The 14434-nt window shown below is 34.5% G+C and overlaps 1 protein-coding gene across 1 annotated transcript; it reads left to right on the plus strand.

Annotated features, from left to right (window-relative positions):
* Nucleotides 1–228: 228 nt before the first annotated feature.
* LOC147369188 (olfactory receptor 14A16-like) lies at nt 229–1161 on the plus strand. Its single transcript, XM_086413802.1, has one exon. It carries the CDS (start codon nt 229–231, stop codon nt 1159–1161), a length of 933 nt encoding a protein of 310 aa, XP_086269928.1.
* Nucleotides 1162–14434: the final 13273 nt, after the last annotated feature.

Below are 14434 nucleotides of genomic sequence, written 5' to 3' on the forward strand. Positions count from 1 at the left end.
GAAGTAGATGGTTTGAACTGGACTGGCACCCCATGTGATCACTATGGTAAAATAAGCTCATTGCAACCTGCTATTAGTCTCATGAAATCTCAAATATTCTTACAGACATGGCATGAGTGGGAGAAAGGGAAGTTAAAATAGAACAGCAAACCCTCTCAAGCTGAGTCTCAAGTTGTTTACTTTTGTTCTTTTTGTTTTAGAATAAGTCAGTGATTAAATGTCAAAGAAATGGACAACTTTACCTCTAGGAGTACATTTTTTCTCATGGGATTCAGTGATATTCGGGAGATTCAGATCTTTCATGCTGTGCTCTTTTTGCTAATTTACCTGGAAGCCCTGCTTGGGAATCTTCTTATCATCATGCTCACCACCAAGGATCATTGCCTCCACACGCCAATGTACTTCTTCCTGAAGAACTTATCCTTTCTGGATGTTGGCCTCATTTCCATCCCTGTCCCCAAATCTATCATGAACTCTCTGACCAATGACAACACTATTTCATTCCTTGGATGTGTTTCACAGGTGTTTTTCTTTTTCCTCTTAGCCACTACAGAAGTAGCGCTACTCACAGTCATGTCCTATGACCGCTATATTGCCATCTGCCACCCACTCAGGTATGACATTATCATGAGCCATGGAGCCTGTGTGCGGATGGCCGCCTCTTCATGGCTCAGTGGAAGTCTCAACGCAATTCTGCACACAGCTTTTACCTTTTCCACACCCATGTGTGGATCTCCTGAAGTTCATCAGTTCTTCTGTGATGTCCCACAACTGCTCTCTCTGGCTTGTTCGTTTAACACTGGGGAACTAGTAGTCATTGGGCTCAGCCTAGTGCTAGATTTTGGCTGTTTTGTGTTTATTGATATATCTTACATTCACATCTTCTCCACTGTGCTAAGTATACCCTCCAGAGAAGGCAGATCCAAAGCTTTCTCCACATGCTTGCCACACCTCATTGTTGTGACTTTGTTTCTCTCTTCTGGGTATTTTGCCTACTTACGCCCATTACCTAAATCTCCATCACTTTGGGATTTGTTAATTTCAGTATTCTATACTGTGGTGCCACCCACCATGAACCCCCTTATCTACAGCCTGAGAAATAAGGATATGAAGATGGCACTAAGAAAACTGAAAATAACTGGAAATTTTCAATCAAATTAGAATAATTAATTTCACATCGATCGTGATCTTTTAACTCACTGACATAATTATCTGAGACACTAATGGTACATTCTGACAGTAATATTAAATGTGTAGAGTAAGATTATCATGAAAAATTTGGTTTTACTTATTGAAGTGGTACTAACAAGCATGAATCCTGTCCAGACCAAATGGATGACAAAACCAATAGAGTTCTAATTGAAATTGTAAAGATATATGTTGCCCTTATGTTTGTCATCCTAATGGAAACACCATTTTATGTGACAAATGGGAAACTAGGCAGGGTGCTAGGACTTCAGATATAAACTTGGGCTCTACCAGGCAAAGCAATTTTATGGTCACTCTTAGCCAATGTGATAGCTGAAATTCCTTGTTGAATGATGTATATAATTCATTCTCAAATTAAAGAACCCAGGTAGAGGTGAAGTGAACACTGCAAAACATTGCAAATATAACCAAATGCAACTCAATTGTACAAGTTAAAATGGCCAATTTTATGCTATGTGGATTTTACCTTATCAACAAGACAAAAACAAAGCAACAGTCTGTTATCTATCTGTCTTTCTCTTTTCTTTCTCAAACCTACCATATGGCATTTTCTGGTATAGCTTGTGCCCGTGCAGTCTAGTGAGAAAAGACACATGTACTAAAACCTAGCTATACCATATACACATGTATTTGCTCATACTAATATTAAAACAAGCTCCTGGGTGCATGGAGTAAAGGGGCCAAACACAAAAATACTTAGCACGAAGGCAGGTGTAGGGAGGCAATTTGCACTTTTGTAAAGGAAATATCTAAACTCTATTTTAAAGGCTAAGAAGAAATTGAATCTGGAAAATGGGGAGGAAAACTGAAGTAAAACATATTGGAAAATGAAAACAAACAAAAACAAAAACCAAACGGCAACAGTGGGTTATAAAAGATGTGTGACTGATATGGGACTGAACTACAATGGCCCTTGTCCTGAAAGACAATGAGAAAGACATAAGGGTAGAACTAAAATAAGCAGAGAGCAAAAAGGCTGAACAAGATTCTAAGAGGCTCAAAATATGCAGTGAGAGATGAAGCTTTGATCAAATGTTGAGAAGAAGAGAAGACAGATACAGGAAATTTCAATCACATGATTTAGATATGTTTAAGACTTCCCTGGTGGCTCAGACGGTAAAAGCGTCTGGCTACAATGTGGGAGACCTGGGTTCGATTCCTGGGTCGGGAAGATCCCCTGGAGAAGGAAATGGCAACCCACTCCAGTACTGTTGCCTGGAAAATCCCATGGACGGAGGAGCCTGGTGGGCTGCAGTCCCTGGGGTTGCAGAGTCCGACACAACTGAGCAACTTCACTTCACTTCAACGAAGTGAAAACAAAAGTCAAAAAAGTTGAGTTTGCAAGAAATGAGCTTTAGATCTTCAGCTTCTGGAAATAAAATCCACTATTACCTTTTCTTTGTTCCTAATCTAGTGATAAATTTTCCTTCTTCTGTACATTTCTTTATGAGACCCCTTTTGCCTAGGATTGCTCCAGACTAACTCAGTTTTTCTATATGCGCTTCCTGAGCATTACATCTCTCCAGCACAGTACTTACTTTTTAAATAATTTTTGCTCCTGGAATACAGTTGCTTCACAATGTTGTGTTAATTTCTGCTGTACATCAAAGCAAATCAGTTATATGTATACCTATCTCTCTTCTTTTAATGCTAATTTTAATTGCAATTTGACATATATTTCTGTAAGTCTTTGATAAATATCTCTTTCCTTGACTAAATTGTATTATCCTTGAGGTAGGCTTAAACCTTCAGTGAATAGCTTGTTGTGTAATCTAGAGCAGACATTCAGTAAATGTTTATTTAATACATGGATTAATGGGCAATACATATATCTTTTCCTATTCCCATAAAATGTTATTATTTATTTTTTAAAATTAACATCTTGCTTATACTGTCCACATTGGATATATTCTTGATTATAGTGATTATTAAAGGTATTTGTCAGTTTGAAAGTATCTAAGTTCCTAGAAAAGAAAATTTTTTCATTATTAAAATTAAAATTAATTTAAAATGAATCAATGGACTCAGTTTATCAGTAATGCAAACTTAAAAATGTTTCTATATTTTTAGAGTCACTTTAACATTTACTCTAAGACAAATAAATTATGATAAATCTGTATTAGTTCCAACTGTAATTTTTTTTTTAATCATAAGTATTTTTTTTCATAGGGACAAAAGCTATTAAATTTGAGCAATATACAGAGAAAAAACATTGCTATGATAATAATTATGCATGTATTTCTTGGAAAAATGATTTGCATGACTGGCTCATTTTTAAACAATTAGTATGCATCATATAAATGCTGATTGTGCAGCATCTAAAATGACACCATACGCTGCAAGATATTTAATTGTTTCTCCTTACATGCATTTCTCCTTTCATGTTTGAGTGTCTCTTCCCTTTAACACTAAGTGAAATTTAATGACGTACCTGTTAAAATTATTGGTGAGTTGCATGTGAAAGTTAGATTTCCTAGAAAGAATAGCATTTGGAATGCTTCATGTGGTAGGCCTAATAATGGCCACCCAAAATATCCACATACTAATCCCCAGAATCTGGGAATATGTTGCTTTATATTGTAAAGGGGGCATTGTAAATATGATTAAAATTATAGGCCTTGAGATGGAGGGATTATCCAGGTGCACCAAATATAATCACATAGATATTTAAAGGCAGAGAGCTTTCCCATCTGTAGTCAGAGAACTAGAGAGATGGCAGTGTGATATGAACTAGATCGATCAGTGTTGACTTTTAAAAGAGCAAGATGGGCTATGATCCAAGGAATATGGGAAGCCTCTAGACACTGAAAAAGGCGCGCTTCAAGAAAAGAACATAACCCTATTGACACCATCATCTTAGCTCAGTGAATTTGACCTTTAAAACTGAGATTTGTGCTTTTTGAGCTACTCAATTTGTAGTAATCTGTTTCCGCAGCAGTAGAAAACTAAGACTCTGAGTAAAATTTAGTGCTTCATTATTAATGTATCATTTGAGTTGTAGAATGGATAACTTTTTGCATATTTAAAGATAGCAGTGGAAATGGAAATTCTTTATCTAACAACTTTATCTAGCATATATATATATAGCTGAATCTCACAGATTGTATTGGAACCAAGGAATTAGACACAAAGAATGTACCCTGTATGATGTTATTTATTTTACATAAACATTAAAAACAGACTCTATGCTGCCAGGAGTCAGGATAATATTCATGTTGAGAGTTGCTTCTGAAAGGAGATTGGTTCTAGGTATGTTTTGTTCTATTCCTTCTCTAGATTCCAGTAACACTATGCTTAAAGTTTGTGAAAATGTATCCAGCTATTTTCATACTTGCACTCTCTTTTTGTAAAATAATCATAAACTAACAAAGAAACGAATCTCCTTGAGTGGTGAGGGAGTAAAGGGGATTCTTTCTTCTCCAAAGGTAAAGGGTAGCAGTCTGTTCTTTGGGACAATCTGGAAGTAGAATAGGATGTTCTTATATATGTCTTAGTAAGGAAACTTCCCTGCCCTTTCACCATGATAGGGAAACCACAAAATGCAGCAAAAAAAAAAAAAAAAAAAAATTGCTCTCAATCAGCAAAGATTTTATTGGTGCTTAGGGAGGATTGAATAATAGGGATGAAAGAAGACCCCCAAATGATGACGGCTAATTGATTTCTCACTACACTGACAGAATCATTGTGTGATATATACCATCAGATTCATTTTGATTTAAATAAGCAATGTAATGTAACACTCCTTGCATATGGAAATTTCTAACTTCCACAGTGTTACACTCAAGTGGGTGCTACTTGGATTAATATAATACTAACATACTTTTACATAGACATCTTATATTTTTTAGAATATTAAACTTTGGCCTATAACAGTGCCTAATGTGACAACTGATAGTGCCTAATGTGACAACTGATAGTGCCAGTTACACTATTAATTTTCCTGTTAATAATAACTGACTTTATCAACACCTTCTAAGAAGTGAGGAACAATATTGTAATGTCATAAATTATCTTGTGACAATATAGATAAAGGTCACAGAGGCACCTTCCTAAACACAATACCAGCTGAAATGCATCCCTTGATATGCATAATAGCCTTGCTAAAACTTGCATTTGTTTAGTTGAGAGAGAATAAAGCTTTATTTAAGGAACAGGGGGCAAAAATCTTTACTTTTAGGGGCCAATTAAGAAGAATAGAAGCAAATCTATAATGTTTAGAAAGAGGTAGTTTGTAAAATACAAAATATTGACAAAAATACAGTAATTTCTAGGGCATAAGCACTGAAAAGAAGAAAACATTACAGATTAGTGTGAAAATATAATAATTGTATATGGAAGAGGCAATTGATGTAGGAAACCATGGCAATTGAGGATATTTTCCTGGAAGATGGAAAACTTTATATAACTTTTGAGTGAAAATAGGAAGATAAGATGATTTTTAATGTTATGATAAGAAAAAGCATATAATAAACAGAAAAACCTAATGAATGAATAATGACAGTTTCCAAGATCTGGATGTATTCTGTGTGATTAGAGCGATTGTTATTACCAAAAAACTGGATGCAAAAGAAAATTAGGGAATAAAGGTGTGTATGATATGTGTATATATATATATAATTATATTATACATTATTATATATGATTTTAACTGTGTATTTTCTGATATTATTCTAGCATACAAAAATAGATATACTTTTGTGCATATAAATATTTTATAAGAGATAAGTCCATATAAACTGTTTAATTTGACATTTTTTTCACAAACTAATACATTGTAGGTGTTTGTTAGGTCCACATACAGACATCATACTACCATTTTTATATCAAATATATTAATAAAATTGTACTATAAAATCTTATCTGTTTTGATAGACATAAAGGGTACTTCTAATCTTCTTTGATATTCTTTACTATAAAAATAACTTTAGTTAAAATTGTTGGACTCCACAATATATTGAAAGAAAGACACAGAGAAAGAGAATATGACAGAAAGAGAATGAAAGAGAGAGAGGTATCAGACAATTTTTAGGAAATGTGATCATTTTAGAACATGATAGATAAATTAGAGTATCTAAGCAATGGGCTCCCATTTCTTACTTTCTCTGTTTCCAAATATAGCATATGTATTATATTATAGCTTTACTAATTTTCATTGATTTATAATTTATTAATATTTTAGGATATTTATGATATAATTCGGAGAAGGCAATGGCAACCCACTCCAGTACTCTTGCCTGGAAAATCCCATGGATGGAGAAGCCTGGTAGGCTGGAGTCCATGGGGTCGCACAGAGTCAGACACGACTGAGCGACTTCACTTTCACTTTTCACTTTCATGCATTGGAGTACAAAATGGCAACCCACTCCAGTGTTCTTGCCTGGAGAGTCCCAGGGACGGGGGAGCCTGGTGGGCTGCAGTCTCTAGGATTGCACAGAGTCGGAAACGACTGAAGCGACTTAGCAGCAGCAGTAGCAGCAGCATGATATAATTGACACTTCTTCTTTCTGAAGTATGAATTATTAATAAATCACTGAATATTCAAGGTATTCTATATTTTAACTTTTTAATTAATATCTGAGGATGATTATATATACATTATCAAAGCATAGTTGATTTAAATATTGTGTTATATTTAGTGATACAGCATAGCTATTAATTTATATTTGCATATTGTAATCCATTATAGGTTATTACAAGATCGCATGAATAATCACATGTGGTTTTCAGTAAATCCATGTTGTCTATTTTATGCACAGTAGTTTGTATCTATTAATCCCATACTCTTAATTTGTCCCTTTTCTATTCCCTATCCCCTTCAGTATCTACAAACTTTTTCCATATCTGTAAGTCTATGTACCGTGCATAAATTAATTTGTATTTTTATATTTCACATATAAGTGATATTACATAGTATTTGGCATTCTCTGATTTATTTCACTAAGCATTATGTTTCCTAGTTCAATCCATGTTGCTGCAAATCTCAATATTCCATTCTTTTATATGATTGAGTAATATTCCATAATATATAGTCTATATACATGTACATGTATGTCACATCTTCTTAAGCCAATCATCTGTTAATGGACACTTAGGTTGTTTTAATATATTGGCCTCTGTAAATAGTCCTGCTATAAACATTGAACTTCTGTTTGTTCCAAATATATACTGAAGAGTGGAATTGCTATATAATGTGATTTCTCTATTTTTAGTATTTTAGGGAAACTTCATACTGTTTTCCGTAGCAACTGCACCAATTTACATTCTTATCCACAGTTATTCATTTTTCTACATACTCTCACCAGCGTTTATTATTTGTAGACTGTTTGATGATAGCCACTCTGACAGGTGTGAGGTCTTACCTCATTTTGGTTTTGATTGACACTTCTCTAATAATTAGTAATGTTGAGCATCTTTTCATGTGCTTGTCAACCACATGTCTTCTTTAGAGAAATATCCATTTAGATATTATGCCAATTTTTTCACTTAGGTTTTGTTTTTTTCAATGTGTGTGCTAAGTTACTTCGGTCATGTCTGACTGTTTGCAACCTGATATACTGCAGCCTGCCAGGCTCCTCTGTCCATGGGATTCTCCAGGCACAAATACTGATGTGGGTTGCCGTGCCCTCCTCCAGGGGGTTCTTCCTGACCCAGGGATTGAAACCACATCTCTTGTGTCTCCTGTATTGGCAGAGCTCTTTGCCACTAGTGCCACTGAGTTGTATAAGCTGTTTTTATAGTTTGCATGTTAAACCTTTGTCAATCACAATCTTTGGAAATATTTTCCCCCATCCCATAGCTTGTACATTTGTTAAATTGATGGTTTCCTTTGCTATACAAAAGTTTTAAAGTTTGATTAGGTCCCATTGGTTTTTTCTGCTTTTATTTAATTTTCCCTGAGAGACTAATCTAAAAAAAAAAAAAAGTTTATATAATTTATGTTCCGGGCTTCCCAGGAGGTGCAGTGGTTAAGAATCTGCCTGCCGAGCAGTAGACATAGGTTCAGTCCTTGGATTGGGGAGCTCTCCTGGAGTAGGAAATGGCAACCTGCTCCAGGATTCTTGCCTGGAAAATTCCACAGGTGAAACAGCCTGGAGGGCTACAGTCCATGGGGTTGCAAAAAATCAAACACTACCAAGCACACACACACACACTTTATGTTAGAGAATATTTTCCCCATGTTCTTTTCTAGGAATTTTATGGTTTCATGTCTTAAATTTATGCATTTGAACAAATGGGAGTTAGTTTTTGTATATAGCATGAGGAACTGTCATAATTTCAGTCACTTCCATGTAGCTGTCTGGCTTTCACAGCATCACTTAGGGAGAGACTGACTTTACTCCATTGCATTATTGCCTCTTTTGTCATAGATTAATTGATGGTAAGTATATCGATTTATTTCTGGGCTTTGTATTCTGCTCCATTGATCTATATACTTGTTTTGTGTCTGCACCACACTGTTTCGATTAATGTAGCATTTAGTATAGTCTCAAGTCTGGAAGGATTATACAGCCAGCTTTGCTTTTTTCCTTCAGCATTGCTTTGGCAATTCCAGGTCTTTTATGATTCTATATAAATTTTAGAAGTATTTACTCAAGGTCTTTGAAAGATGTCTTGGGTATTTTGACAGGGTGTGTATTATATCTGTAGATTCCTTCAGGTATTATGGCCATCTTAACAATAAACATTCTTCCAATACAATAGCCTGGGATATCTTTCCATATTCCATTTTTGAATCATCTTCAATTATCTTTATCAATTTTTTATCATATTTTGCAAATGGGTCTGTCACCTCCTTAGTCAAATTTATTCCTTGGTGTTAGGATTTTATGTTATTTCTTTTAATTTTATTTTTATTTATTTGTTTAAAACAAAAAACATTTTGTATTGGGATATAGCTAATTAACAATGTTACGATAGCTTCAGGTGAACAGTGAAGGGACTTAGTGATATATATATACATGTATCCATTGTCCCCCAAACCCCCCTTCCATCCAGGCAGGCATATAACATGGAGCAGTGTTCCATGTGCTGTACAATAGGTTTTTGTTGGTTATCCATTTTAAATAGAGCAGTGTGTACATGACCTTCCCAAAGTCCTTAACTATCCCTTCACATACACACATCCCTCCCCTCCCCGCAACTATGAGTTCATTTTCGAAGTCTGTGATTGACAGGATTTTAAATAATACTTTTTTTTCTTTCTCTTTGTAATTTCATTATTAGTGTAAAGAAATGCAAGAAAAGTGTGTTGGTCTTGTGTCCTTCTACGTTGCTAAATTCAGAGTTTAGGTTTCCCTATGACGGAGAAGGCAATGGCACCCCACTCCAGTACTCTTGCCTGGAAAATCCCATGGACTGAGGAGCCTGGTAGGCTGCAGTCCATGGGGTCGCTAAGAGTCGGACACGACTAAGCGACTTCACTTTCACTTTTCACTTTCATGCATTGGAGAAGGAAATGGCAACCCATTCCAGTGTTCTTGCCTGGAGAATCCCAGGGACGGGGGAGCCTGGTGGGCTGCCGTCTCTGGGGTCGCACAGAGTCGGACACGACTGAAGCGACTTAGCAGCAGCAGCATGAGCTTTCCAGGTGACTCAGACCATAAAAAAATCTGCCTCCGAAACAGTCAGACCTGGGTTCTATCCCTAGCTCAGTAAGATCCCCTGGAGAAGGGAAAGGCTGCTACTGCTGCTGCAAAGTCGCTTCAGTCGTGTCCGACTCTGTGCGATCCCATAGATGGCAGCCCACCAGGCTCCCCCGTCCCTGGGATTCTCCAGGCAAGAACACTGGAGTGGGTTGCCATTTCCTTCTCCAGTGCAGGAAAGTGAAAAGTGAAAGTGAAGTCGCTTAGTCGTGTCCGACTCTTAGCGACCCCATGGACTGCAACCCACCAGGCTCCTCAGTCCATGGGATTTTCCAGGCAAGAGTGCTGGAGTGGGGTGCCATTGCTACCCACACCATTATTCCTGCCTGGAGAATTAATTCCATGGAAAGAGAAGCCTGACAAGCTACAGTCCTTTGGGTCACAGAGAGTCAGACATGGTTGACTAACACTTTCACTTCTTTTCATTTCATATTTGGTTTATAAGAAACGCATATACAAAAAAAGAAAGTTGATACATTATTACTTATTGAGAAGATCATAAACTAGGCAAGACTAAAAAATTTTGTAAAAGATAGTTAAACTATATTAGTACAATAATAAATTCATTTTTAAAACAGGAATATTTTTATAGATAGTGAGACTGTATAATTTGAAAACTTCAACATAAGCGCTAAAATATGTACATATAGGTTATTATTCAATAAATAAAGATTTGAATACATAAATAAATCAAGGTGATACACTCTTAAGATAATTCAATCAGTCAGATAACATTTTACAAATCTTTTAGTCATAAGTAAAAATAATTCAGAAAAAATATGGTATTTAGAATGTCAATGATATAATACTAATCTTATTATAATGTTTATATAATACATTAATATATTCTGTATAATTATATATCAATACATACATACACTATAATGTGTTTATAAATATACATATTTATTTAATGCATATATATAATATAATATACAATATATTAATATAATATTATATATTCTTTCCAAATATGAAACATTTCAACTTTATGTGGTCTTATGTCATAAAGTTCAACAAATATCAAATGAATATATGGTTAACATTTTTTCACCAAATGTAAGGTCATTTTTAAATCAAAATAATTACAGCACTCTGTATTTGATATTGAAAAAAATCTTTTAAATAACTATTTGTCAAAATATACATAACAAAGAAATACTTAAACTGAATGAAAATAAAGCATTCTAAATAAAACTTGTTGATAAAGTTAATGAAATTATTGAAAAAAATTTTAATCTCTTATGTTTATATTTGGAAAGACAATCTGGCCGTTATTCATTAAAGTCTGATTTAAAATTTTTGCCAATATATACTAGAATATAACCTCTTTAAAATGTTATATATGAAAAATAATGACAAGACAATAAATTAATGAAATAAAGAATGATTCATTAGAGAGGATTAATATAATTAAAATAGTTTGTGGGGAAAAAAATAGAATTGACAAATCTGTGGAAAGATTGATCAGAAAAAATAGAGAAGAGACATAATTATGTATAAAGAAAAGATAAAATTGATATAAATGTTCTATGCATTATTTAAAAAATAGATACTTTTTGAAGCATAATGTTAATGCATAGAAGACAGAAAAAATGAAGCTATTTTAAAATAGAATTGGGACTGACTCTAGAAAGAATAAAAACCTAAATCACCAGATAATACCATAGAAGCTAAATCAAAATTTAAAACAAATTTAACAAAGAAGACACATAACATAAATATTTCCAAAGTTCAATTATACTGAATGAAAAAATATGAAGGTTTTAATGCATACCAAGTCAAAGAGAATAGGGGATAAAAACATAATTCAACATGTTTTAACTATTTACATGTAGCTTTATGTCAAACCATATAATGACATCAGAAGGAGGTGACAAACCAATTTTCCTAAGAGACATAAATTCTAGAGCAATAAATAAAATAATACATTATTAATACCTTATTTTAAAATTTGAATTCTTACAAAAGTATGTTTGCATCAAAATTTCAAAACATATTATAGAAAATCAAGACATTAATCAAGAATGAAAATGCTAAGATTGACTCCATAAAGAATCATGTTCCAAAAAGTACGATTTGAGAAGGGCTTGGATTCCTAGAAAACTAAAAGAGAATTTTTGTTTTACTCTAGATAGCAACAACAAAAAAGTTAAACACATTAAGTTGAAATCAAGATGGCTAAAAATCATGTCTACTTTTATCACAACTACTCAAAAATATACTGGAAATTATTGTCACAAAAAATAAGATATAAAGAGATTTCTAGTTTTAAAAAGTTAGCAAGTTAGTAAGAATTCTGTATATAAGAACAACAAAATTCAGTTACACCTTTATATACTGCCACAAACTTTGAGATTTATTTTATATATTCCACTAGAAATGCATCAAAATATAAAATTAAATTGCAGAATATATAAACTATCAGCAAGATCTACTGGCTAAAATGAAAACTCCCTTAAATGGAAGAACATACCCTATTCATGAACTGCAATTTTCACTACTATAAAGCTATCAGTTTTCCAAATTAAATTTTAAAAAAGAAGATAATTGATAAAATCAAGAAACAAATTTTAATTTTTGTAATGCATTAATTGTTCAACCAACTAAGACATTGATTAAAAATACAGTTCAGTTCAGTCAGTCATGCTCTACTATTTTCAACCCCATAGACTTCAGCATGCCAGGCTTCCCTGTCCACCACCAACTCCCAGAACTTGCTCAAACTCATGTCCATCAAGCCAGTGATGCCATCCAACCATCTCATTCTCTGTTGTCCCCTTGTCCTCCCACTTTCAATCTTTCCAGCATCAGGGTCTTTTCCAATCAGTCAGTTCTTCACGTCAGGTGGCCAAAGTATTGGAGTGTCAGCCTCAGCGTCAGTCCTTCCAATGAGTTTTCAAGACTGATTTCCTTTAGGATGGACTGGTTGGATCTCCTTCCAGTCCAAGGGACCCTCAAGAGTCTTCTCCAACACTACAGTTCAAAAGCATCAATTCTTCGGCGCTCAGCTTTCCAACTCTCACATCCATACATGACCACTGGAAAAACCATAGCCTTGACTAGAGAGACCTATGTTGGCAAAGTAATGTCTCTGCTTTTGAATATGCTATCTAGGTTGGTCATAACTTTTCTTCCAAGGAGTAAGCATCTTTTAATTTCATGGCTGCAATCACCATCTGCACACTAAAAGGGTCAAATGATTTGAAGAATCATCTTACTAAAGAGAATAACCAAATGAATAATAATATGGTACTTGGATCAGTGTTGTCAGGGAAACACTAATTAAAACCCTGCAGGTGACAGCAACATTCTCATTTTGATGTAATAGATAAACATTTGATGTAATATATAACTAGTAAAACCAGTAAATTAACACAGGCTCATTTCCCAGTTGGGCTTCCCCTATGGTATAGCTGTGAAGAGTCAGCTTGAAAAGCAGAAGACATGGAAGATGCAGGTTCCATCCCTGAGTCAGGAGAATCCCCTGGAGAAGGAAATGGTAACCCATTCCAGTATTCTTGTCTAGAGAATCTCATGGACAGTGAGCCTGCTGAGCTACAGTCCATAGGGTCACAAAGAGTAGGACACGACTAAAGTGACTTAGCATGCACGCATTTCCCATTTACTCATTAAATGTTCCTTTAAGATTAGGTTATGATAAATATATTTTATATTAATTTTAAGAAAAGGGAAACTGAAAGTGATCTCCCTACCTCCCTTTCCTTCTTTCCCCTCTCTTTTCTTGTTCCCTCTCATATATATTTTTTTGTTTGCTTATACAGTTATCTTTTTTCTTTATATATATATATATATATATATTATTGAAGTATACTTGACTTATGGTGTTTCAGGTGCACAGCAAGGTGATTCAGTCATACGTGTACCTATATATTATCTTTGAGATTATTTCCCATTATAGGTTATTACAAGATTTTGACTATAGTTCCCTGTGCTATACAGTAAACCTTTGTTGCTTGTTGCACATCTATTTTTTTTTTACATTAGAAATTTAGCATTCTATTTATACTAAACCAAACAATTGAAATCAAAATGTCATAATTTTTTAGGCAAAAATTCATGTTTTATAAAATATATATATTGTCATCAATACAAGAAAGAATTAAATATGGATGCTGTTGCTGCTGCTGCTGCTAAGTTGCTTCAGTCGTATCCAACTCTGTGCAACTCCATAGACGGCAGCCCATCAGGCTCCCCCATCTCTGGGATTCTCTAGGCAAGAATACGGGAGTGGGTTGCCATTTCCTTCTCCAATGCATGAAAGTGGAAAGTCAAAGTGAAGTCACTCAGTTGTGTCTGATTCTTAGCGACCCCATGGACTGAAGCCTACCAGGCTCCTACATCCATGGGATTTTCCAGGCAAAAGTACTGGAGTGGGGTGCCATTGCCTTCTCCAAAATATGGATATGTCTAGGAGATAGACACATAAAATATATAAATATATTAAATATCAAATATTGTTGAAATTTTGAAATCTCCAAAATACTGTATAAGACATGAGAACTACTAAACTTTCCACCCTTAAAAAAAATAAAGAAATATATAAGAGTGACAACACAAGG

The sequence above is a fragment of the Bos grunniens genome, chromosome 7, assembly GCF_055505025.1.
Source record: "Bos grunniens cultivar Pamir isolate PY7600 chromosome 7, Bosgru_T2T1.0, whole genome shotgun sequence".
NCBI classification, from domain to species: Eukaryota; Metazoa; Chordata; class Mammalia; order Artiodactyla; family Bovidae; genus Bos; species Bos grunniens.

Excerpts from the sequence above, each read along its gene's own strand:
- LOC147369188 (XM_086413802.1), top strand. The coding sequence starts at position 229 with ATGGACAACTTTACCTCTAGGAGTACATTTTTTCTCATGGGATTCAGT.